A 24,879-nucleotide genomic window follows, 5' to 3' on the forward strand; every position below is an offset into this window, starting at 1 on the left:
AAATAACATTACCAGCATCATCCTTTCTATTTCTCCGGTACATACTATCTCTCACCGCCATTGGCTACGTGCAAAGAAACAAACACCGATAATACCGCCTCTACCTGCAGTTTCTCTGGATCCTTTCTTTCTGCCAAAACTCTAAAGGGACTGTCCCACTTAGCCTATTTTTAGATGACTGCCATAGTCGTAGCAAGTCGGCAAAAAAAACGGCGACTGGACCCCCCCCTTCGACATAAAATTTGAAATAGAATCATTACTTCAACAACAAATAAAAACAAAATCAGCACCAGCGACAACCTACGTCACCTGGCGACAATCTACGTTAACCTGGCGACAACTACGACAGCACCTACGTCAGGAGAAGTCAAGCTACGCTCATTTCAATATATCGAAAATCCAGCGGTGACCAGAAAGACTCTACGACTCTTTGAGCGACTGAGGAGACTACTCACGACCATACAGGCCTGTACACCTGTCACCTAAAAAATGGCCTAAGTGGGACAGGCCCTTGACTATCTATCAGTTCCGGATAAGGAAAAATGTGTTCCTTTATACAGGCACCTGTTATGTGCTAGCAAAGCAGCATAAAATTCAAAAACACATATCTTAAACATACACAACGATGCTGTCAGCAGTAAATTTGATCACGCGATTACAAAAATATGAGCGCGTAAATCAAGCTTTGGTATTAAAGGAACAAGTGTGTTATTGTAAAAATGCACAAATCAAACACACGTAAAAAGCTTTTGCCCTTGGTCCTTACCACAACCTCAGTTTCCTTACCTATGATGCCATCTTTCTTCCTGTCAATTATCCATGGAATCTGACAACTCAGCACCCACAGTCAGGTTAAGTAACTGACCATGAATCCACGATAGCACAACAAATGCCTTTTTTCACCAAAATAACATCACCTGACAGCCTCAGCCCCACATTATGTGCTCTTGCAGACCATTTTTGTGCCTGTATCAACTCTAAAGCGGATCATTCCAAACCATCAGAACACCTACTTAAACTTTAAGTCATTCAAAACTCTGCTGCCCTTATTCTAATTTACAATGTCCCATTCACTCATCACCCCCGAATAAACTGTTCACTGGAGTTTACAAGAATCATAGATATACATAGAAAATAGGTGCAGAGGTAGGCCATTCGGCCTTTCGAGCCAGCACCATCATTCAATGTGATCATGGCTGATCATCCATAATCAGTTCCTGCCTTTTCCCCATATCCCTTGATTCCGCTAGCCCTAAGAGCTCCATCTAACTCTCTTTTGAAACCATCCAGTGAATCGGCATCCACTGCCTTCTGAGGCAGAGAATTCCACAAATTCACAACTCTCTGTGTGAAATTTTCTTTCCTCATCTCAGTTCTACATGGCCTACCCCTTATTCTTAAACTGTGGCCACTGGTTCTGGATTCCCCCGACATCAGGAACATGTTTCCTGCATCTAGCGCGCCCAATCTCTTAATAATTTCATATGCTTCTATAAGATCTCCTCTCATCCTTCTAAATTCCAGAGAGTACAAGCCCAGTCGAATCATTCTTTCATCATATGACAGTCCCGCCATCCCGGGAATTAACCTTGTGAACCTTACCTACGAGGTCACGCTAGTCTACGAGGTCACAAAGCCAAGCTTCAATGAAATATACAATATTCTGAAAGGGATAATGGGCTGGGTGCTCAAAGGATGTTTCCTCTCTTGGATGAATCTAGAATTAGGAAGAATTCCCCTCTCTCATCATAGACAAGGCCTTCACACACGTCTCCTCAGTACCCAGCAGCTCCGCCCTAGCCCCCTCCCCTAGCCCTTACCTTTCAACCCATCAGTCGTCACATACAACACATAATACTCTCAAATTTTCACCACCTCCAATGGGATCCCTCCACGACTCACATCTTCCCATCACCACCCCTTCCCGCATCTCCCTGGTTAACTCATCCCTTCCCACCCCCTCCCCAGATACCTTCCCCAGCAATCACAGAAGATGCAATATCTGTCTTTATACCTCCTCCCTCGACTCTGTCCAGGGACCCCGACAGTCCTTTCAGATGAGGCAGAGGTTCACTTGCTCCTCCTCCAACCTCATCTTCTGTATCCGTTGTTCAAGATGTGGACTCTTACATTGGCGAGACCAAACTTAGACTGGGCGATCGTTTTGCGGAACACCTTCGCTCAGTCCGCCTGAACCGACCTGATCTCCCGGTTGTTAAACACTTTAATTCTCCTTCCCATTCCTACACTGACCTTTCTGTCTTAGATCTCCTCCATTGTCAGAGCGAGGCTAAACGCAAATTGGAGGAACAGCATCTCATATTTCGCTTGGGCAACTTACAGCCTTGTGGTATAAATATTGATTTCTTTAACTACAAGTAACCCCGCATTTCCTCTCTCTCCATCCCTCCCCCACCCAAGTCGCACCAGCTTCTCGTTTTCACTCAACAGCTAACAATGGCCTGTTTCCTTTACCATTGTTACTTGTTTTGCATATCCTTCATTCATTGTTCTATATCTCTACATCATCGTCTATATATCTTGTTTCCCATTCCCCCGACTAATCTGAAGAAGGGTCTCGATCCGAAACGTTACCCATTCCTTCTCTCCAGAGATGCTCCCTATCCCGCTGAGTCCAGATTTTTGTGTCTATGTTTGGTTTAAACCAGCATCTGCAGTTCCTTCCTATGCAATACTTTGTATTTTGGACATCAACTAAAATTTTACATTCAGTTAGATTGTAATGTGCATTTAAATTTAATAAAGCAACTCCATACCTCTTTTAGCCTTGCTTTCCTCTTGATGACTTGGTCTTGATGGTGAGTATTGTTATGGTGTTTAGGGGGTCGGCCTCGCCTTACAGTTCGCCGGCGTGCAGGGAAATGCTGTGCTAATGTCACTTTTCCAGTCTGCAAACAAATCAAACTTGCACTTTTAGAGCTGGTTAGCAAAAATCAAGTGGTTTCCATTATAGGCAAGGCTATTATTTATATAAAGTTAAAAATAGGCAGTGTTATAGGGCGCAGATGCCAAAAGCTAAAACATTGCATGATGATACTAAACTGGTAATCCTATACATGTTATAGTTGAATCACTTGAGAGCATGATGATATATTTCCCCACAATGGCCCAGGGTGTCATCCATCCCTGCCATGCTTCTGGCGAAGTCACTCCCAACATTGGCTTGAGGATGTAGACCCAGTGATGAAGGAACATTGACACACTTGCACGGCATGTTGCTCTGGAGCAACTTTGGGGGGGGGGGGGGGGGGGGGAACCTTAAAGCAATAGTATTTCCATGTACCCGTCATCCTTTTTCTCCTTGATGACTGTGGGATTGGGAGGTGCTGCCAAAGTAGCTTTAGTGAGTAGTGGATTGCATTTTGCAGTTTATATGCACAACCATGGTATGAAAACAGTTCAGGGAACTAGTGGTGAAATAACTGGTCAGAGTTACAGGTAGCAACGGTGGCACAGCACATGTGTTGCTGCCATACAGCGATTGAAGCGCCTGAGACCCGGGTTCGATCCCGACCCTGGGTGCTGTCTGTATGGAGTTTGTACTTTCTCCCCGTGGGTTTTTTCCAAGATCTTCGGTTTACTCCCACACTCTAAGGACATACATGTTGGGTAAATTGGCCTGGTATAAGTGCAAATTGTCCTTGGTGTGTGTAGGGTGGTGTTAATGTGCGGGGATCGTGGGTCAGAGGGGACTTGGTGGACCGAAGGGCCTGTTTCTGTGCAGATAGTTGATCCCATGTTTATAGTTGACCCCATCTCTAAACTAAACTAAAATTGGGCAATCTGGATTAGCCTTGAGAAAAGGAACATAGTCGATGCAGTGGCATTAACAGAGTTTTTATGTTGAGTAAAACAGTTCAGTCTTTACCTGTTTAGTTGGGGAACTGTAGTGATGAATAGAAACGCAACAGTAATTGAGTGGTGGGGACAGATGTAGATTGTTGGTATAGTTGACCCCATAAGTGAATGACAGTCAAGGAGTAGATGAAGAGAAGATATAGTTGAAAGGTGGTAGTTACTTACATGCACAATTGAGGAAGAAGATTAGACTTTATTGCCTTCCATCACAGTGGGGAGGCCGTTGTGGTGGATGTTTATGTTAACGTATGTAGTTGTGTGTCTTGTTGCTTTATTTTTAGTATGGCAATCCGAGTTTCACTGTACCTTAATTGGTACACGTGACAATAAACTAACCTTTGAATTGACTATTCTAGGATCAAAATTATACTGCTGAGCACAAAGATTTAGCTGAGACCCGAGGGAGATTTTTTCACCAAGAGTGTAGCGGAAGTCTGGAACACACAGCCCAAGCAAGTTGTTCCACAACATTTTTGTAGTGTTATGGTGGGCACCTGAATCACCAAGGCACAGGCGGTCAAGGACTAATTAGTGGTAAATGAGGTGTGTGAACACTTGATGGAATAGTGAGCAGTAGGACCACTATCTTTCAATGTGATCAAAGGTTGCAGTGATGATAGGGCGGCCTAATACATCGCAACTAAAGGTGATATACAAACAAATAATGACAACAGATACTGCGGGTGAATGTACAAAGGTACCAGGGAGAATGTAGGCACTCTAAATAAATAGGCAACGACAAGGCAGTGCGATATGTTCTGGCAAAATGGAAAAGTCTTCCAATTTGGTAGAATTTTATTTGAAACGATGAGACACTGAAAGGTTTTGATGTTCAGGGAGAATCGGATATCCATGTCAAGTCGAGTTTATTGTCATAAGCGCAAGAAAGATGAGGAAATTGTACAACAAAGCGCTTGCCTGCAGCAGCATCTGAGGTATGTAGACTGACAACTCACAGAAACGAATTATACATAGATTATAGCTAGATTATACATGACAATGAAGAGAAATATATAAAAACATGCAAACACAATACATTAGTGCAAAAACACAGTAGAAACAAACTGTAGGCTCTGTTGCTGAGGTACGATTCGGATTGTGTGGATCGATTAAAAAACCTGCTGGTTGTACGAAAGCAGTTGTTCCTAAACTGGATGGTGTGGGACGTCAGGCTTCTTTACTTCCTGCTCAACAGCAGCAGTGAGAAGAGGGCATGACCCGGATGGAGGGATTTTTGATACCAAATGCCCCCTTCCTAAGGCAGTGCCTCATGTAGATGCTATCGTTGTTGGGGAGGGTTGTGCCTGAGATGAACTATATAAACAATGCTCGAGAGTCTCTTGCACATTCACCTTGAACAACTCAGAAAGTAGAGGCACTGATGCGCATTCTTCGTGATTTCATCTATGTGCTGAGCCCAGGTCATCCAACACAGACAGACAGACACACAGCTGCTCAGTGTCTCCAGCACTGACCCACCAATGAGGTGTAGTAAATGGTCTCACAATGGACAGGAATAACTGATGGTTGATCACTCATTGATGCAAGTTCACTGCTTTGTTTTGATACATATAATAATAGAACACTCTTGGTTCTCTTGTGCAGAAAGGGTTCACTTATAAGTACATTTAAACCCCTGTCCCACGGTACGAGTTCATTCCAAGAGTTCTCCCGAGTTTGCCCCAATTCGAACTCGGAGATTTACGGTAATGGCCACTCGTCGGTACTCGGAGCTCTCGTGGACATTTTTCAACGTTGAAAAATCTTCACGAGCCTTCCCGTGCTTACTTGCCGTTAGCCAGTCTTCCCGAGTACCTGCCGTTAGCATCACGAGCCGCTAAGAGACGTCCCCAAGCTCCGACGTACCCGCTACGTTCATTCTCCGTGCTCACCACGAGTTTGATTTTTTTTTAAACTCAGGAGAGCTCTTGGAATGAACTCGTACAGTGAGACAGGGCTATTACTATCAGCTGATGGTTAACAGAAATAGGTGGAATTCCAGGTGGGGCATAGGGGAAGAGAAGTTATTTGGGGGTTACCTAAAATTGGGGAAGACAATGTTCATACCACAAGATACGCAAGTGAAATATAAGATGTCACACCTCCAGTTTTTTGCATGTGGCCTCAGTCTGGCAATGGAGGCAACCCAAGACAGAAAAGTCAATGTGGGAATGGGAATAGCAGTTAAAATGGTTATCAACCAGGAGATCCAGTAGGTAGTGTTTGTGCAGAGTCTGAAACATGGATTGCAGTAAAGATTGATTTGGGAGTGAGATGAGGTGGCAGCATATTGATGAATCTCAAAGGGAGAATGAGGGTTTGCTTGAATAAGGGCATGAAATGGCATAATTATGGAAGTGGCACACTGACCAAAGAGTAAAAAATCATAAACAATGGAGAGACAAAGGTTATTCCAGTGTACATTAATCTGCATTATAAGCAACTTGGGGAAGAGCATGAACTGAACAATAGATTTAATTGGCTGTGTTCAATCAAACTGAACAGGTACTTCACTTTTAATGCAGGTTTGTACACTTTCTCCTTCCAAGGACAACAATAGATCAAACCAATGATTGCTGGCAGCTGGTAGGCTCATGCATTTATGAAATTTATGAAATGCACACGGCAAACAGTCTTCTTCTTCCCCAAAAGCAAAATCAGTTTGATTTAGGGAATACGACTGATTCCACTAAAACCTCAGATGTTGGAATCTGAAGCAAAAATAATAAAATTGCTGGAGGAACTCAACAAGTCGGGCAACATCCACAAAGAGAAATGGATGGACAATGTTTCAAATTGGGTCCCTTCTTCAGATTAAAGAAGGGTCACAATCTGAAATGGTACCTGTCCAGTTCCCTCCACAGTTGCTGCAAAACCTGCTGAATTCCTTCAATAGTTTGATATTTGCAACAGATTCTGCTTCTGGTTCCATCTCCTCCCCAAGGTTACCGACAACGTAAATTTAAGTTCTCCACTATCCTTTTGTTTTTCAATTATTACAATTTTACAGCCATTGACCTGGCGAATGCAGTTAAGAATTTGAAATGCAATTATGTATTCACTGATGAACAACCGATCCTTTCCTGCATATTGGTCGTCTGCAAATAGCTGCCTCTGCAATATCCAATTTCAGAATGAAGTAGAAATATCTAAAATTCTATCACAGTAAGCACACCATATTACAAATTAGCTACACAGATTGTTGAAGACTGACATATTCTACTAAGACTACTACATTATAAAGTCTGCTTTTATTAACTTTCCACAATTTGGCAAATTTGTAATATCCTTTGGAAAACAGTTTCACAGTACAACAAATTCAACAAAGGCTATTTTTATTCCAGTAATGAGTTGCAAAGATTTCTTTAAAACAATTCAAATTGAGATAGTTTCCCTTTTCGGTGGATCGGTGCCTCGCTCCCTGCCATGGCTGTCCTTCACCGCACACAGTGTCTGAGACGGGCTGGCAAAATCATTAAGGACCCCTCACACCCCAACCATGGACTATTTGCCCTCCTACCATCAGGGAGGCGGTACAGGAGCCTCAGGTCTCGCTCCAGCAGGCTAAGGAACAGCTTCTTCCAAAACACCATTACCCTGCTGAACTCACAGGCCCGGCGCTAGCCCTCCCCCCTTCCCATCAGTGTTATTTATAGTTTATATAATTTATAGTTAAGCGCTTATTCACCAGAATATAGCACATGTCAATCTTTTGCACCATAACAACTATCTGTATATATGTACATGCCTATGTACATACACCAATATATCCTCATTTGTATATAGTGTCTTAATCAGCACTTTATTACTTTGCACTCTGGTTAGTTGCAAAACTGCATTTCGTTGTACTGTACTTGTACTATGTGCAATGACAATAACGTTGAATCTAATCTAATCTTTTGTTGCTCCACTGAACATTGAGATATTAATTAGATAGCTTCAATGCCTCTGTGATGAGCAGACAGGATGCTAGAATAGTAATAGATAGAAATCACTCTCTTCAAAACAAAACATAATTTTAAGCATGAGAAATAAAATTAACGTCTGCTGAATAATAGTAAGAAATTTAATCTTCACAGAAGGAACTGGTCATTTTTTGGTCTGACCCAGAAAATGAGTCTTAAACAGCTGCTGAAAAGGCCCATCAATTCTCTCAAGCTAATTAATGGGTCAAAAATTAAGAATAAAACTGGAAAGACCACCTGCTATCAAGCTCGGCACCAGGCAACAAAGTTGCATTTAGTACTATCAACACTGTAAAGGCCTTCTTGTGAACAATAGGAACTCCCATCTAAATTACAAGAGCCATTCACTTATATTTTGATGTAAAATGCGGTGCTTTTTCGTTTAAGTTCGTGACCCAAATCACGTAACTACCTGAATTTTTAACGTATTGTGTAAAAATATTATAGAAATCATACCTGATACTCGTCAAGACCACAACCTGCACATATTTTTAAATTATGAGAAAAACCTCAAATTTTCCGTTAATTGTCCAATCAATGCACGTTTGACATTGCGTCGGACGCCAATTGACGAATCACGCGCTTTGTTTCATGGTAGGTAGGCAGTGAGCACTCTGGGATCATGGCTGCCTCCTAATTACATCAAAATAGTAGCAAGGTTTCAGAGGAATAAAGGTAATTCTAACCTTGCTGATAATTTTGTTTTACAATTGATTTATCTTTGTAAAGTTATGATGTGAACTGTTAAATAGTTATGGGCAGTGGGCAGGTGCTATAGACCTGCACGGGAAGGTAGACGCTCCCACCCCCATGAGTGGCTGGGCAGATGGGGTTCGTCAGCCTGGGAAGGCAGTCCATCTAGGAGAGGGAAAACTCTGATTTAAAACCTCCCACTGCCACCATATCCAGTCATGGAAAAGGCTCCAGCAGTAAACCTCAAGAAAATCCGGAGTCGGAGCCCCTAAGGCAGTTCGTCATTGTCTACAACCTCGCTCTGGCAGCTCCTGCGACGGTGCTGGTGCCAAACTGTAACGACCCTGTTGTTCCTTTGGATCGATCAGCGACATGGAGAGGGGGGGGACGTGCTGCATGGGCAACAGCCTGTCCTCCATATGACATCGCCCAGGCTTGCATCTGACAAACTAGGATGCATCACCCATGGTCAGTCATGACCGATTGGGGGCCCTACTACTACTGTTAAATAAAAATGATAAATAACAAATGTAGAGCTAGGGTTCGCATTAGGATTAGGGTCAGTCAGTCGGTCAGTCAGAAGTCGGTCAGTCAGAAATCAGTCGGTCGGTCAGCCGGTCGATCAGCCGTCAGATCTGCTTTTTCAAGAGTAAACGCTTGGAAAGCAGCCATCCTGGATGGAGTTCCTGGATAGGTTTGGAAATCATGCGCCAATCAATTGAACACAACCTTCGCCGGCATCCTTCAACCTCTCACTTCAGTCTACTCTGAAGTCGTTACGTTTGTTACGTGCATAAGTTTGGTATTATGAAAAACTTGCTTGCAGCAGCAGCATCACAGACACAGACTCAGACACACAAAATCAAATTATATAGAAATTACACACAATTCTTCAAGACAGTGAAAAGCAAAAGACTGCAAAATAACAACAATGCAAACTACAATTAGGAAACAAGCCTACTACCGTACAAGAGATGCGCTATAATGTTATGTTGTCAAAGTAGGATTAGGGTTGTGCAGGTCAGTTCAATAACCTGATGGTTGTCAGAAAGTAGCCATTTCTGAGCCTGGTCATGTAGGGCTCATGCTCCTGTACAACCTGCCCGACAGTAGCAATGAAAAGATGGGGTGGCCTGGATGGTGGGGGTCCTTTTGAATCCTTTCGGAGCTTTTGCAGTTTTCAGCTTGAAATTGTGCAATGTGGTGCATACTGTAGCTAGTGTTTTAACCTACACTTGAATGCAATATTTATGCTTAAAATTGGATTAACTATGAATAAGGTTAGGCTAAATTACATTCCACAGTAGAGCCAGGCTCTGAACAACAGATGCAGTACATTAGGGAAGATGGCGGCGCGCACAGTCGCAGCGGCTCGGAGCTCTCCCTCTAGTTGCCGGTTTTTAGTGTTTTTCGTGTTTTTTTTAATGTTTACTTTCTGCATTGTGAGCCTTTCCCTTCAAATGGGAACGAACATAACTTATAACCGACTGCACATCTTGAATATTCGGAGTACAAACTACATTCCACCCCCTCCATCTGCTATATCGGAGGAGCTGCTCCTGCCTGGATAACGAGCCAAAGCAGCAAGCGGGGCAGACGGGGACGGAGACGGGAGAGGAAGCAAAAGCGGGGCAAGCGGGCCGGCATCCACGCTAGGCTGAGGAGCTCACCGGACCGACCAGCTTTGCCCAGCCTGTTTATAGTGAACGCCCAGTCCATTGTCAACAAGATCGACGAACTCAGACTGAGGCTTCACTCAAACAGGATAAGTAGCTGTGCTTTCTTCTTCACCGAAACCTGGCTGAATCCGAACATCCCTGACGCTGCTATTGAACTAGCAGGCCGGACTGTTTATCGAGCAGACCGAACAGCTGACTCCGGTTAGGATAAAGGCGGTGGTGTGTGCATATATGTGTGTAACTCATGGTGCACCACCACTGACATTGTTGAGACTTTTTGCTCACTGGACTTGGAGTTTATTACAGTGAAATGCAGACCGTTTTATCTGCCAAGGGAGTTTACAGTGGTGTTCCTCACTGCTGTTTACATACCACCGCAACCTAACGCTAAGCTAGCACTGGCTAGTCTGCATGATGCTATCCACCAGCTGAAAAACAACCACCCAGACGGCGTGTTTTTAATAGCAGGAGACTTCAATCACGCCAAGCTGAAGACAGTAATGCCAACATTTCACCAGTTTATTGATTTTCCGACCAGAGGAAACAATATCTTGGACCAGGTCTACTGCCCCGTGCCCCCATCTTGGCCGATCCGATCACATCAGTCTGTACTTAACACCTGCATACAGACCCCTCATTGCAAGGACAAAGCCAACAGTTCGCACCATCATGGTCTGGCCAGAAGGAGCCATGGACAGGCTACAGAACTGCTTTGAGTACACTGATTAGGACATCTTTAAACAGGCTGCCACTCACAACAACCACACAGACCTCAACACCTACACCTCATCAGTATTGGATTACATCACCTTCTGTATGAACAGTGTCACCACACAGAGGACAATACTGACACTCCCCAACCTTAAGGCATGGATGAGTGGCGCTGTAACTGGTCTGCTGAAGGCCCGGGATGCAGCTTTCCACTCAGGTGATGCAGAGGCATACAGAACAGCAAGGTCCAGTCTGAGGAAGGGCATCAGGGAAGCAAAGCACCGCTACACGAAGCGTATCGAGGAGCATTTTAACAGCTCAGACTCTCGACGCGTGTGGCAGGGCATCAGAACCATCACCGGCTACAACAGCTCCACACACGCACAAAGCTCATCCCTCCCTGACGACCTGAACTGTTTTTTGCCAGGTTTGATTGCGCCGACTGCAGTGACAACATACGGGCACAGCAGGGACCCTCACCACCGGTGCTGACTCTGAGCCCCCACGACGTGAGACGGACCCTGCAGCACATCAACCCCAACAAGGCCACCGGAACTGACGGAGTACCAGGGCGGGTTCTGAAGCACTGCGCAGGGGCAAGACAGCCACAATCATCCCTGTGCCAAAACAATCAGCCATCAGGTCCCTCAATGACTATCGGCCAGTGGCGCTGGCACCGGTGGTGATGAAGTGCTTCAAACGTCTGGTACTGGGACACTTGAAGAACAGCATCCCCCCCTCCTTAGACCACCACCAATTTGCCTATAGGGCAAACAGGTCGACGGAGGATGCAATGTCACTGGCCCTCCACTCCACCCTGACACACCTTGACCAGCGGGACAGTTATGTGCGGATGCTATTCATAGATTATAGCTCCGCCTTTAACACCATCCCCCCCCCCCCCATAAACTAGTCACCAAGCTGGACCACCTGGGCCTCAACACACACCTGAGCAGCTGGGTCCTGGACTTTCTCACCGGCCGACCACAGACTGTGCGCATGGGGAGGCAGGTCTCCTCCAGCATCACCCTGAACATCGGTGCACCACAGGGCTGTGTGTTGAGCCCCTTCCTCTTCTCCCTCTACACTCTCGACTGCAAACCCATCCACGAGGCCAACACCATATTAAAGTTTGCAGATGACACCATCGTGGTAGGCAGGATCACGAGTAACAACGAGGCCGCCTACAGGACAGAGGTAGAGAACCTGGTGAGCTGGAGCCGTGAGAACAACCTGATCCTCAACGCAGCAAAAACAAAGGAGATGATCCTGGACTTCAGGAGGAGACCGAAGACCTTCGTCCATCAGCCCATCACCATTAACGGCGAGACAGTGGAGGCTGTGCAGAACATCAGGTACCTCGGGGTCAACATCAGCCACGACCTGACCTGGACCGTCAACATCACGGCGATGGTCAAGAAAGGACTTCAAAGGCTTCACTTCCTGAGGTGCTTGAAGAGGGCATGTCTCCCACAACAGCTGCTGGTGAGCTTCTACAGGTCAGCCATCGAGTCAGTTCTCACATACTGTATCACAGTATGGTACTCTGGCTGCACCGCAGAGAACAGGAAAGCTCTCCAACGCGTCATTAAGACTGCTGAGAGGATCACTGGCACCCAGCTCCCCAGACTGGAGGACATCTACCGGACCTGCTGCATCCGGAGGGTCAAGGGCATCATTAGAGACAGCACACACCCTGGACACTGCCTCTTCACCCCCCTGCCCTCAGGAAGACGATACAGGACACTGAGCGCCCGCACGACAAGACTAAAAAACAGCTTCTACCATAGAGCTGTGACACTACTGAACTCTATCCCCCTCCCACACTGATTCCCCCCCTCTCTCTCACACACCCGCCCATACTTCTATATGTTTATAGTCTAATTTTTTAATAGTTCTTTTTTTTTTAAACGTATTTTTATACTCGTATTCCTGTGCAGCTGGAGGACTGCTCCAACAACATTTCGTTGTCTTGTACAATGACAATAAAGATTATTATTATTATTATTATTATGAATGATCTTAGTATATACATGTATGGAAATCAGATTATATTCAAACACTTGGCCCATGTTGACCAACCTAGGTCTCACTACTGGTACTACTCCTGACCCTGACTCCAGTTGCATACCTTCTCTCATTCCTGACCCCGAGTCCAGCCTTACACCTGGCCCCCTATTTTACCTTGATCATAGTTGCTTACCTGCTTAGGTTCCCAGTGCTGAACACTCCCATTGTCCCAGCTTTGACTGCACACCTAGTACTATTCCAGACCTTGACTCTGGATGCACACATGGCCTTGCTCCTAGCCCCTCTGCACTGACAATATATCTGGCCCACACATAAAGCCCCATATCTGACCCCCTGGACTTAACCTATTACGTTCAAGTCCACAGGTGCTTATCTAATGCGGTAATCTTTTATGCGGCACTTCAAGGACCAAATTATGGATAACAAAATTTGCTACATCCATTGGCTTCATTGTTATCTAACATGCTAGTTAATTTGTCAAAGAAGTCATCAATTGGTGGAACACAATTTCTCATCCATAAAATTATACTCACTCAGCTGTATAAGTATTTTGTTACCATTTCTTTCATTTTCCTAACAAACTGTCCTGAAGTCATTTTCACCCCCAATATTTTCAGTATTTTGCTGTCTTCCTCTCAGCTGGGACTATTCCAAAATGTAAAGTCCAATAACTATATATTTAAGCAATACTATTCTATTAAATGTGATCTTGAGAGTACATAATATTTTCTGTGGTATTCATAACACAAAAATGATTTTTTAAAAAAGACCTTTGTTTTGTTTGCACCTACCAACATGCATACATTATTATATTACAGTTAAGATGTACCGAGGGCAAATTTTTGTTCCAATGCTCCCCATTCCCAATTACTTTTACATTGAAGTGATTGAAATCCAAGTGAGCTTAAATGGCATCAGAAAAATAAAACCTCCGAATGGAAGATATTCATTACGTGGTTGGTTTAGCTCAGTATCAGCACAATTGCTATATTAAACTTTGAATCTTCAGATGTCCTGGTTCCAGCTAAAACTAAAGACAAATAATAACCGCCTCACACATTCCCCATGCAGGTATCTCTGTCACTCATTTAAAATATGCCCCTTCTTTGAACAAGCTCTTAAACATCGCATCTGAATTAGTTTTTATTTGATTACACTCCTTGAGGATGTTCATCGACGTGTTCAATTAATAAAACAACGAGATTGGGGACATTTCTATTCAACCTGTCAAAGGAATTTAGGAGGGGGGGGGTTAGAAATAGTCAGCGAGGTAAACAAACATAATAGTTGAGTGGCAAATGACAATAGTGCTATCTTCCCAATATTAACTGAAGGAAATAATGGGTTATCGGGGCTGTATGTTGAGACAGACAGCCTGACATCTTGCATGTCATTTTAATATTCAATTATCCCATCCCCCTGGATATTCCGGATTAATAAATTAAGGTTTTCTCAACGAATTACAAATCAGGCTAATTACAAATCAATCACATTAGCCAACTCCGAAATACGAAGCGCTGAGCATTGGGATCCAGACATCACGGATAACTGGCCTCAGTTCCCCGCTCACATCTGGCAGTGTTCTCTGTGGCCACGGAATGTTTTTGAAAGTGGGGGGGCTGAGCGATCACTGGCCTTGTGGGTACCCGGCGAGGGAGTGGAACAACTGAGTGGGGGGAGGTTGTGGGAGGGGGGGGGGGGGGGGTGTCCCACTCCCACGGTAGGAACCTTTTGAAATCTGATGTATTAAAATCATGTTTTAGTGCATTGTAGAAGTTTGATTTCAATGTTTTTTGTTTGAAGTATTTTTAAGAGGTAGCTTTTTAAGAGGTAACTTTTTCCACACAAAGGGTGGTGGGTGTATGGAACAAGCTGCCAGAGGAGGTAGTTGAGGCAGGGACTATCCCAACATTTAATAAACAGTTAGACTGATTCATGGATAGGACAGGTTTGGAGGGATATGGACCAAAATTAGGTAGTGTAGCTAGGACATGTTGGCGGGTGTGGGCAAGTTGCGCCGAAGGGCCTGTTTTCACACTGTATCACTCTATGACTACATTATACGTCCACCATGCATGAATGCTTCAAAATCAAGTGGTCGGGTTTTATTGCCATATACTCAAGCATAGAAACATAGAAAATAGGTGCAGGAATAGGCCATTCGACCCTCCGAGCCAGTACTGCCATTCAATATGATCATGGCTGTTCATCTAAAATCAGTACATCTTTCCTGTTTTATTCCCCCATATCCCTCGATTTTCCCCATATCCTTACCCTTTATTCCAAACTGTAACCCCTGGTTCTGAACTCTCCCAAAATCAGGAACATTTTTCCTGCAGTTACAGTAAGTGAAAATCTAGCAGGCAAGCAGGGTGCTTTCTCCAACCATCCCCATTTGAAGGCCCCTTTCTTCAAAACCCTGGAGCGTATCGTTGCGTCGCAACTTCATTCCCACCTCCTTGCGTATAACCTACTTGAACCCCTCCAATCTGGCTTTCGCCCCCTCCATAGCACAGAAACTGCTCTCCACAAAGTCCTCAACGACCTCCTCACCTCTGCTGACACTGGTTCCCTCAACATCCTCATATTCCTCGACCTGAGCGCAGCCTTCGATACAGTGAACCATAACATCCTGCTCACCAGACTCAAAGACCTCGGCATTGAAGGCTCTGCACTCAGCTGGCTCCGTTCCTACCTTTCCAACAGATCCCACTTCATCTCTCTCCACAACCACACCTCTGTTACAGCCACAGTCACTCAAGGCTCCGTACTCGGCCCCCTCCTCTTCATCATCTACATCCTCCCCCTTGGTCAGATACTCCGCCACTTCAAGCTGGACTTCCACTGTTACGCCGATGACACCCAGATCTACCTCGGCACCAAATCCCCCCACAACCCCCCCCTCTCCCATATCAACTCCTGTTTGTCAGCTATAAAAACCTGGATGCAACATAACTTCCTCAAACTCAACAGCTATAAGACAGAATTCCTCCTCATAGGCTCCAAAGCCACACTCAGCAAAATCAATAACCCCACTCTCACCATCGACGGCACCACTGTCTCCCCAGGCCCGCAACCTTGGCGTGATCTTTGATTCCACCCTCTCCCTTGAGCCTCACATCCGCCATGTCATTAAAACCTCCTTCTTTCATCTCCGCAACATCGCCAAACTCAGACCCTCTCTCACACCTCCCGCTGCTGAAAGACTCACCCATGCCTTCATCTCCTCCCTACTGGACTATTGCAACTCACTTCTCCTTGGCATCAGCTCCACCTACATCAACTGACTCCAACTGGTCCAGAACGCAGCCGCCCGACTCATCACCCACACCAAATCCTGGCATCACATCACTCCAGTCCTCAAACAACTTCACTGGCTTCCCATCTCCCACCGGATCACTTACAAAATCCTGGTCCTCACCTACAAAGCCCTCCACCATCTGGCCCCCCCATATCTCACTGACCTCCTCTCCCCCTACCAACCCTCACGGTCCCTCAGATCCACATCAGCCGGTCTCCTCTCCATCCACAAGTCCAACCTCCGCGGTTTTGGGGACAGAGCCTTCTCCAGGGCAGCTCCCAGGCTCTGGAACCCTCCCCCAACTGATCCGCAATTCCGTGTCCCTCACCATCTTCCAGTCCCGCCTCAAGACCCATCTCTTCACCTCTGCCTATCCTTAGCCCCACGTCCCCCTCCCTTTTCATCTGTGCATTAATTGCCTCATATTGTGTTTTGAATTGAATTCTGTCTTTACTTTGTGTACTAGTCATGTCTCTACTATTTATTTCATTCCCCTTACATGTTTTTCCTCTACCTGCTAAATTTTTGTAAGGTGTCTTTGAGACTCTTGAAAGGCGCCCATAAATAAAATTTATTATTATTATTATTATCTTCCACCGTTTCTACCCAGTGCTTGGTACCTACTTCCAGCAGCCACAGGTTGTCCTCCAGGATGCACCGAGCCGCAGCCTGAAGAACCTGTCCCACTTAGGCAATCTTTTGGTTGATTACAAGCGACAATGGCAACAATTTTTGCTGTCGGTGGTTGTCGCGAGGTGTCGTAGGCGAATGCTAGTAGAACTAGTCCCTGACAGTCACCTAAAGAGTCGCCCCAGTGGGACAGGCCCATAGGTGCTTGGGAATAGCGTAGATCACGACCAGCTGCGTCACTCGTTGTCCAGCCCACTCTCCAAGTCACTGATAGACACAAAAAGCCGGAGTAACAGCCAATTTCCTCTCTGTGTCTGTGGACCGGCTGCAAGCACCAGAGGCCCATTGATCTGCGGCGCTGCTCGATACGCTATTGGCTTTGTGGAGATCAGAGCCAGATGTCACCGTGTCCCGGCACTCCGCGCTACACAGCCCTGCTAGCCGGACAGGTTTCAGTTTAGAGATACAGCGTGGAAACAGGCCCTTCGGCCCACCAAGTCCGCACCAGCGATCCCCGCACATTAACACTATCCTACATACACTAGGGACTTTACACTTATACCAAGCCAATTAACCAGACCTTCAGTCTGAAGAAGGGTCTCGATCCGAAACTTCACCCATTCCTTCCCTCCAGAGATGCTGCCTGATCCGCTGAGTTACTCCAGCACTTTGTGTCTATCGGTTTAAACCAGCATCTGCAGTTCCTTCCTACACGTGTATCTGTCCAAATGCCGTTTAAATGTAATTGTGGTAATTTCAAGTGTAGAATGAAGACAAGAGTGTTTAGTTGTCGCGTGCAGCGACATCAGAAAAATGACATTCTCAGTTGCTGCATCTTAACAGGCTGGTTAAAGCAACAACACATAGATACATGTAAATAGATTGATTTAGTTTACTATTGCCACCTGTAGCGAGGTACAGGGAATAGCTTTTGTTGCGTGCTATCCGGTAAATGCAAGCAAGCCGCTCACAATGTACAGATAAAGGAGAACGGGCACAACATATATAATCAATAATACAATGGATTAATAATCAGTAATATTGGGTAATCATCCCGGCATATCAGCGGAGATCCAAGTATTAGCATTACAATTAATGCCCCACAGCGCCGGATACCAGGCTCCGATCCTGGTCTTGGGTGCTGTCTGTGTGGAGTTTGCACGTTCTCCCTGTGACCGCGTGGGTTTCCTCCAGGTGCCACATCCCAAAGACGTGCGGGTTTGTAGGTTAATTGGCACTCTGTAAATTGCCCCCTAGTGTGTAGGGAGTGGATGAGAAAGTGGGATAACATAGAACCAGTGTGAACAGGTGACCGATGGTCGGCACGGACTCGAGGGGCCGAAGGGCTGTTTCCACGCTGTATCCTTTAACTAATTATAATATTGAACAAATCAAGACTTATCTATCGGATTTGAACATGAACAATATTATTCCAAGGTTGCAGAGTATTTGAAAGGCATTTACTGCATAATCCCTGAGGTTATTCTTTGTAAAGTGAAGGGCAAAGTTCATCTCTAGAAGTTTCATTTTCTGAAGTTAATTTGTAGTTTATATTTACCATCTTGCCTTTGCTTTTTTGTTCCCGCGATACATGAATCCAAGACTTACATTTAAAGATGAACAAAATATCAATTTAAAGAAAGATATCAACTAATGTCCCCGATTGAGTATGAATATCGATTTCTTTAACATCCCCTCTCTCTCCGTCCCTCCCCTACCCAACCACTACCTGGTACTAGCTTCTCATTGTGTGAGAATGAACTGCAGATGCTGGTTTAAACCGAAGAGAGACACAAAATGCTGGAGCAACTCAGCGGGACAGGGAGCATCTCTGCAGAGAATGAATGGGTGACGTTTCGGGTCGAGGCGCTTCTAAAGGTTTCGGATAGAGACCCTTAGACCCTTAAACGGGTCACGACCAGAAACGTCACCCATTTCTTCTCTCCAGAGACGTTGCCGGATCCAGGGCGAATTCGGCACAGAGACTAACGGCAGCGGCGCAACACTTCCGACGCCTCCGACGACCCGGGACTCTTGCACTGCTCCATGGCCGGAGCTGCAGCGAGTGACTCGCCAGCCCGGCAAACACTCGCCAGCCCCAGCTCCCCGTCCACATCTGCCCCCGCCGCTGCTTCTGCTTACATCCCTCCCTCAGCCCCGGCTCTCCACTCCAACACCCGTGGCCCATGCAGTTGATATGCGACAGAGCGTGAGAAATTTGTAATCAGCGTGAGAATTTGGCAAAATGCGTGATACTCACACTCAATGCATGAGTTGGCAGCCCTGGCATACCATGTCTTTGAGGAAGTAACAACCCGGGTGGATAAAGGGGAACCGGTGGATGTGGTATACTTGGACTTCCAAAAGGCTTTTGACAAGGTGCCACATAAGAGACTATTGCTAAAAAATAAAAAATTATGGGATTGGGGGTAATATATTAGCATGGGTAGAGGATTGGCTAACAAATAGGAAGCAGAGAGTGGGGATAAATGGTTCATACTCGGGATGGCAACCGGTAACTAGCGGGGTTCCGCAAGGGTCGGTGCTGGGACCCCAGTTGTTCACAATTTATATAAATGATTTGGAGGAGGGAACCAAGTGTAATATATCAAAATTTGCGGACGATACAAAAATGGGAGGGAAAGTAGGGGATGAGGAGGATAGGAAGAGTCTGCAAAAGGATATAGATAAGCTAGGTGAGTGGGCAACAACTTGGCAGATGAAATTTAATACTAATAAATGTGAAGTCATTCACTTTGGGAAAAAAAATGATAGGGCAAGTTATTTTCTAAATGAGGAGGAGCTGCGTTGTAATGCAACGCAAAGGGATCTAGGGGTATTAGTACATGAATCACTAAAAGTCAGTATGCAGGTGCAGCAAGCAATCAGGAAGGCCAATGGAGTTTTGGCCTTTATTGCTAGGGGGATTGAGTATAAAAACACGGAGGTCTTGCTGCAGCTGTACACGGTATTAGTGAGACCACATTTGGAATACTGTGTACAGTTCTGGGGTCCATACTTAAGAAAGGATGTACTAGCCCTGGAGGCAGTGCAGCGAAGGTTTACAAGATTAATTCCTGCAATGAGGGGATTGACATATGAGGAAAGGTTAAGTAAGCTGGAACTCTACTCTTTGGAGTTTAGAAGAATGAGAGGCGATCTCATTGAAACATATAAGATCGTGAGGGGCCTTGATCGGGTGGATGCACCGAGGATGTTCCCAATGATCGGGGAAACTAGAACTAGGGGACATAGTTGCAGAATAAGGGGGGGCTCTTTTAAAACTGAGATGAGGAAGAACTTCTTCACCCAGAGGGTGGTTAATTTATGGAATTCACTGCCCCAGGGAGCAGTGGAAGCAGAAACGTTAAATATATTTAAGTCTAAAATAGATGTTTTTTTAGCTGCCAAGGGGATAAGGGGCTACGGGGAGAGGGCAGGGATATGGACCTAGGTATGGTTAGTATAGTAGACCTGAGTGATCTCCTGGACAAGTGTCGATCGCCTGGATTGGGGTCGGAGAGGAATTTCCCGGATTTTTTTCCCGAATTGGACCTGGGTTTTTATCCGGTTTTTTGCCTCCCCCAGGAGATCACGCGGTTCTTGGGGTGGAGAGGGGTGATAGCGGTATAAAGGGGAGGGTAGTGTTTTGTGTTCTGTGTCTTGTGTCTACTGTTTGTGGGTAAGTGTGTCTGTTTAGTGTTCAGCCATGAGCGAATGGCGGTGCGGGCTCGATGGACCTGGTGGTCTACTCTCGCACCTACTTTCTATGTTTCTATGTTTCTATGTCATGATCTAACCAATCACGGTGCTTTCTACAGAGTATCTGTAGAAGTCTGTCAAACACTTAGGGATGGATGATATTGAGCATATGTTTCACCAACAACTTAACTTGGTCTGGTTCCTTCAACCATAGGGATGTAATGCTGAGGCTCTATAAGGCGCTGGTCAGGCCGCATTTGGAATATTGTGAGGAATTTTGGGCACCATATCTGAGGAAGGATGTGCTGGCTCTGGAGAGGGTCCAGAGGAGGTTTGCAAGAATGATCCCAGGAATGAGTAGGTTAACCTATGATGAGCATTTGTCAGCATTGGGCCTGTACTCACTGGAGATTAGAAGAATGAGGGGGGACCTCATTGAAACATACAGAATAGTGAAAGGATAGAGTGGATGTGGAGAGGATGCTTCCACTAGTGGGAGAGACTGGGTCCAGAGGTCATAGCCTCAGAATAAAAAAAATCTTTAAGGAAGGAGATGAGGAGGGTGAGAGGGTGGTGAATCTGTGGAATTCTTTGCCACCGAAGGCTGTGGAGGCCAAGTCAGTGGATATTTTTAAAGGCAGAGATAGATAGATTCTTGATTAATACAGGTGTCAGAGGGTATGGGGAGAAGGCAGGAGAATGGGGTTAGGAGGGAGAGATAGATCGGCCATGATTGAATGGCGTAGTAGACTTGATAGGCCAAATGGCCTAATTCTACTCCTTTCACTTATGACCTTATGATGTAATGACCAAGAATGTGCATCAGTATATTTACTTCTTTAGGTGTCTGAAAAGATGCGACATGCGCACAAGGATCCTCTGGAATTTTTACTGATGCGCTATGGAAAGAATATCCTGATGGGATGCATCTTGGCCTGATTATGGCAACTGCTTTGTTCCTGTCCGCCTGAACCTGCAAAGAGTGGTGAACACAGCCCGGTCCATTGCAGGCTCATCACTTCCTTCTATTCAATCCATCTTCACAATGCAGTACATCAGGAAAGCTGCGAGTATCTTCAGGGATGCCTGTCACCCTGTCCTTTCCCATTTGTCTCTTCAATCTTCTGCAGAAGAAAAAGGAGCTTGAAACCCTAGATAGCCAGAATAGCTAATTCCCCACTGCTTTATACCCATGTCCCCTCTTCACCTCTTTCACTCTTTCTGGAGGCGTTGCCACATACCGTTAACTTTACCTCATTTAGTTATTCCATTATTGTTGTATCAGTATTTCTGTTGCAATACACAAGATTGCACTACGTTCTTTGCACTTTGTTCATTGTTATAGATGTATTTATCATTAGCATTACTATTCTGTTTACTCTATGAGCTTCATGCGAACAAGGACTTTCATTGCAAACTGGTCGATATGACAATAATCCGAATCAGGGAAGCGGCAGTACGTTGTTTAACTTTGCTTGCTGCACGTTGGTTAGGAGCTGATGTGTTGCAGCTTCAAAAGTTTGCACCTCAAGTATGCTTGGTGAAGAGGACAGAAGATTGCAATGGGATACAGAACATGCAAATGAAGTACATCGCAGGAATGTTGAAGCAGCATCTTTGGATAGTTAGTCTGTTAATTTAATGAATGCACCACTACAAATTCATCACTATAAATATCCTAGGGTCAGTACCAACCAAAAATGGAACTCAAGGTTCCAATCTTGAAGGTTAGATCACATGGGATCCAAGGAGAGATTGCTGAATGGATAGAAAATTGGCTCCATGGAAGGAAGCAGAGGGTGATGGTGGAAGGTTGCTTCTCAGACTGGAAGCCTATGACTAATGGTGTGTCTCAGGGTTCGGTGCCGGCCCCGTTACTGTTTGTCATCTATATCAATGATTTGAATGAGAACATACACAGCAAGATTAGCAAGTTTGCTGATGATACAAAAGTAGGTGGTTTGCAGATAGTGAAGACAGTTGTGAAAAATTGCAGCAGGATGGATTTAAGAGAGTTAGGTAGAACTCTAGGGGCTAGTGGAGTCAAGGGATATGGGGAGAAGGCAGGCACGGGTTATTGATAAGGGATGATCAGCCATGATCACAATGAATGGCGGTGCTGGCTCGAAGGGCCGAATGGCCACCTCCTGCACCTATTTTCTATGTTTCTATGATCCCGATCGATTGGCCAGGGAGGTCATGTTGCGGTTGTACAATACGTTGGTGAAGCCACATTTAGAATATGTTCAGTTCTGGGCACCATGTATAAGAAGGATGTTGTCAAGCTGGAAAGGGTACAAAGAAGATTTACAAGGATGTTGCTAGGGCTAAGATGTAGGGAGAGGTTGAGTAGGCTGGGACACTATTCCTTGGAGCACAGGAGGATAAGGGTTGATCTTATTGAGGTGGATAAAATCACGAGAGGAATAGATTGCGTAGATGCACAGAATCTCTTGCCCAGAGTAGGGGAATCGAGGACTAGAGGTCATAGGTTCACGGTGAAGGGGAAAATATTTAATAGGAATCTGAGGGTAACTTTTTCACACCCTTTGTGGTGGGTGTTTGGAACAAGCTGCCAGAGGAGGTAGTTGAGGCAGGGACTATCCCAACATTTAAAAAACAGTTAGATAGGTACATGGTTAGGACAGGTTTGGAGTCGTCTGAAGTAGGGTCTCCACCCGAAACGTCACCCATTCCTTCTCTCCAGAGATGCTGCTTGTCCCACTGAGTTTCTCCAGCATTTTGGGTCTACCTTCGATTTAAACCAGCATCTGCAGTTCTTTCCTACACAGGTTTGGAGGGATATGGACCAAACGCAGGCAGGTGGGACATGTGGTCGGTGTGCGCAAGTTGGGCCGAAGGGCCTGTTCCACACTGTCTCACAATGACTCTATAAACCAGTGAAACAGAGCAACAGCAGATTCTGCCTAGGCATTTTGCATTGATTCATTAACCTCACATATTCCCTACCGGGGTGGTAGATTGCAACCTTCACATGGTCCGCCCTGTTTCAACGAATGCAATCAACCTGGCGTACACAATCAAATAGAACAAGTTGTCTTACAACTTTAGATTGTGCACAGGGCTCGAAATTAACGGTTGCCCGGGTGCCACTAACCACTCAAAGCGCCGTCGGGCGACCTAAACACCGAATCATTTTGCCCTGCTTGGCAACCAGATACTGGATAGTTACAAAAAACTGGAGTAACTCCGGGGGTCAGGCAGCATCTCTGGAGAAAAGGAACGCGACGTTTTGTGTCGGCGGTGACGGTTGTATTGCGCGGGAAAGATACTAGGTGCGGGGTGACGAAGGGTCGAAGCGAATGACGGGCCCTGAACAGTGGCTCCATCTCATCCTCCTCCCGCCCCCCGCCCGCCCTGATAGCGGCCGCTGCTTGCAAACCCGCTAACGGCACTTAAAAAAAACCCTCCCGCACGCCGAGGCCGGGAGGAGGGAGGGAGGGAGGGGGACGCCTCGGCGTGCGGGAGGGTTTTTTTTTTTAAAGCTCCGTTAGTGGGTTTGCAAGCGGCGGCCGCTATCAGGGAGGAGGAAGAGATGGTGCCGCTGTCGCAGTCGCTGTGCGGGGCCCGTCATTCGCTCGGACACTTCTGAAGCAGCAGCACAGACCCTACACCGACCCTTCATCCTGCACAGACCCTCCGATCCACACTGTACTGACCCCCCACCCCCATTCATCCTGCGCTGATCTCCCTCTCCCACCCATCCATCCTGTACTGATCCTCCCATTCAAGAAGAATGGGGGGAACAGTCTGAAGAAGGGCTCGACCCCAAACGTTGCCTATTTCCTTCGCTCCATAGATGCTGCCTCACCCGCTGAGTTTCTCCAGCACTTTTGTCTACCCTCATCCATCCCGTATTGAACCCCCCCCCCCCCCATTCAACACCACTGACAGCCCCCGTGCTCTCCCCTCACAATTGTACCTACTCCAACCAACACATACTAATTCACCTGCCTCAATCCATCCATTCTGCACCGACAGCCTTCTAACCACCCACCCCCCCCCCCCCCCCCCCGCCATCTATCCACCCCGCACTGATTCACACACACCTCCCTATTGTCCTGGAAATGTCTTCAGAGCGAACATTGACTATGTTTGATAACGGAATGCAATCAAATGTGAATGCTTCATTGAGTATAATTCCGACTGGTAACTACGCGCTTCTTCCGAGCACATTATCGCACGCGTCATGCAAGCCATCTTAAATGATCACCTAAACTGTCATTTGGCAACCTAAAAAGCTGCCACGGTTGCCCGGCTGGCAACA

At 45.8% G+C, this 24,879-nt stretch overlaps 1 protein-coding gene across 2 annotated transcripts in view; it reads right to left on the reverse strand.

The window, feature by feature from the left end:
• The window catches only part of znf839 (zinc finger protein 839), a 56,720-nt gene that overhangs the window by 19,480 nt on the left and 12,361 nt on the right, over positions 1 to 24,879 (reverse strand). For both annotated transcript variants that reach the window (XM_033026498.1, XM_033026497.1), the window contains exon 3: positions 2,778 to 2,909. In XM_033026498.1, the coding sequence (XP_032882389.1) occupies positions 2,778 to 2,909 (132 nt within the window). The remainder of the gene's footprint in view (positions 1 to 2,777; positions 2,910 to 24,879) is intronic.

This window comes from Amblyraja radiata, chromosome 9 (assembly GCF_010909765.2).
Source record: "Amblyraja radiata isolate CabotCenter1 chromosome 9, sAmbRad1.1.pri, whole genome shotgun sequence".
Taxonomy (NCBI): Eukaryota; Metazoa; Chordata; class Chondrichthyes; order Rajiformes; family Rajidae; genus Amblyraja; species Amblyraja radiata.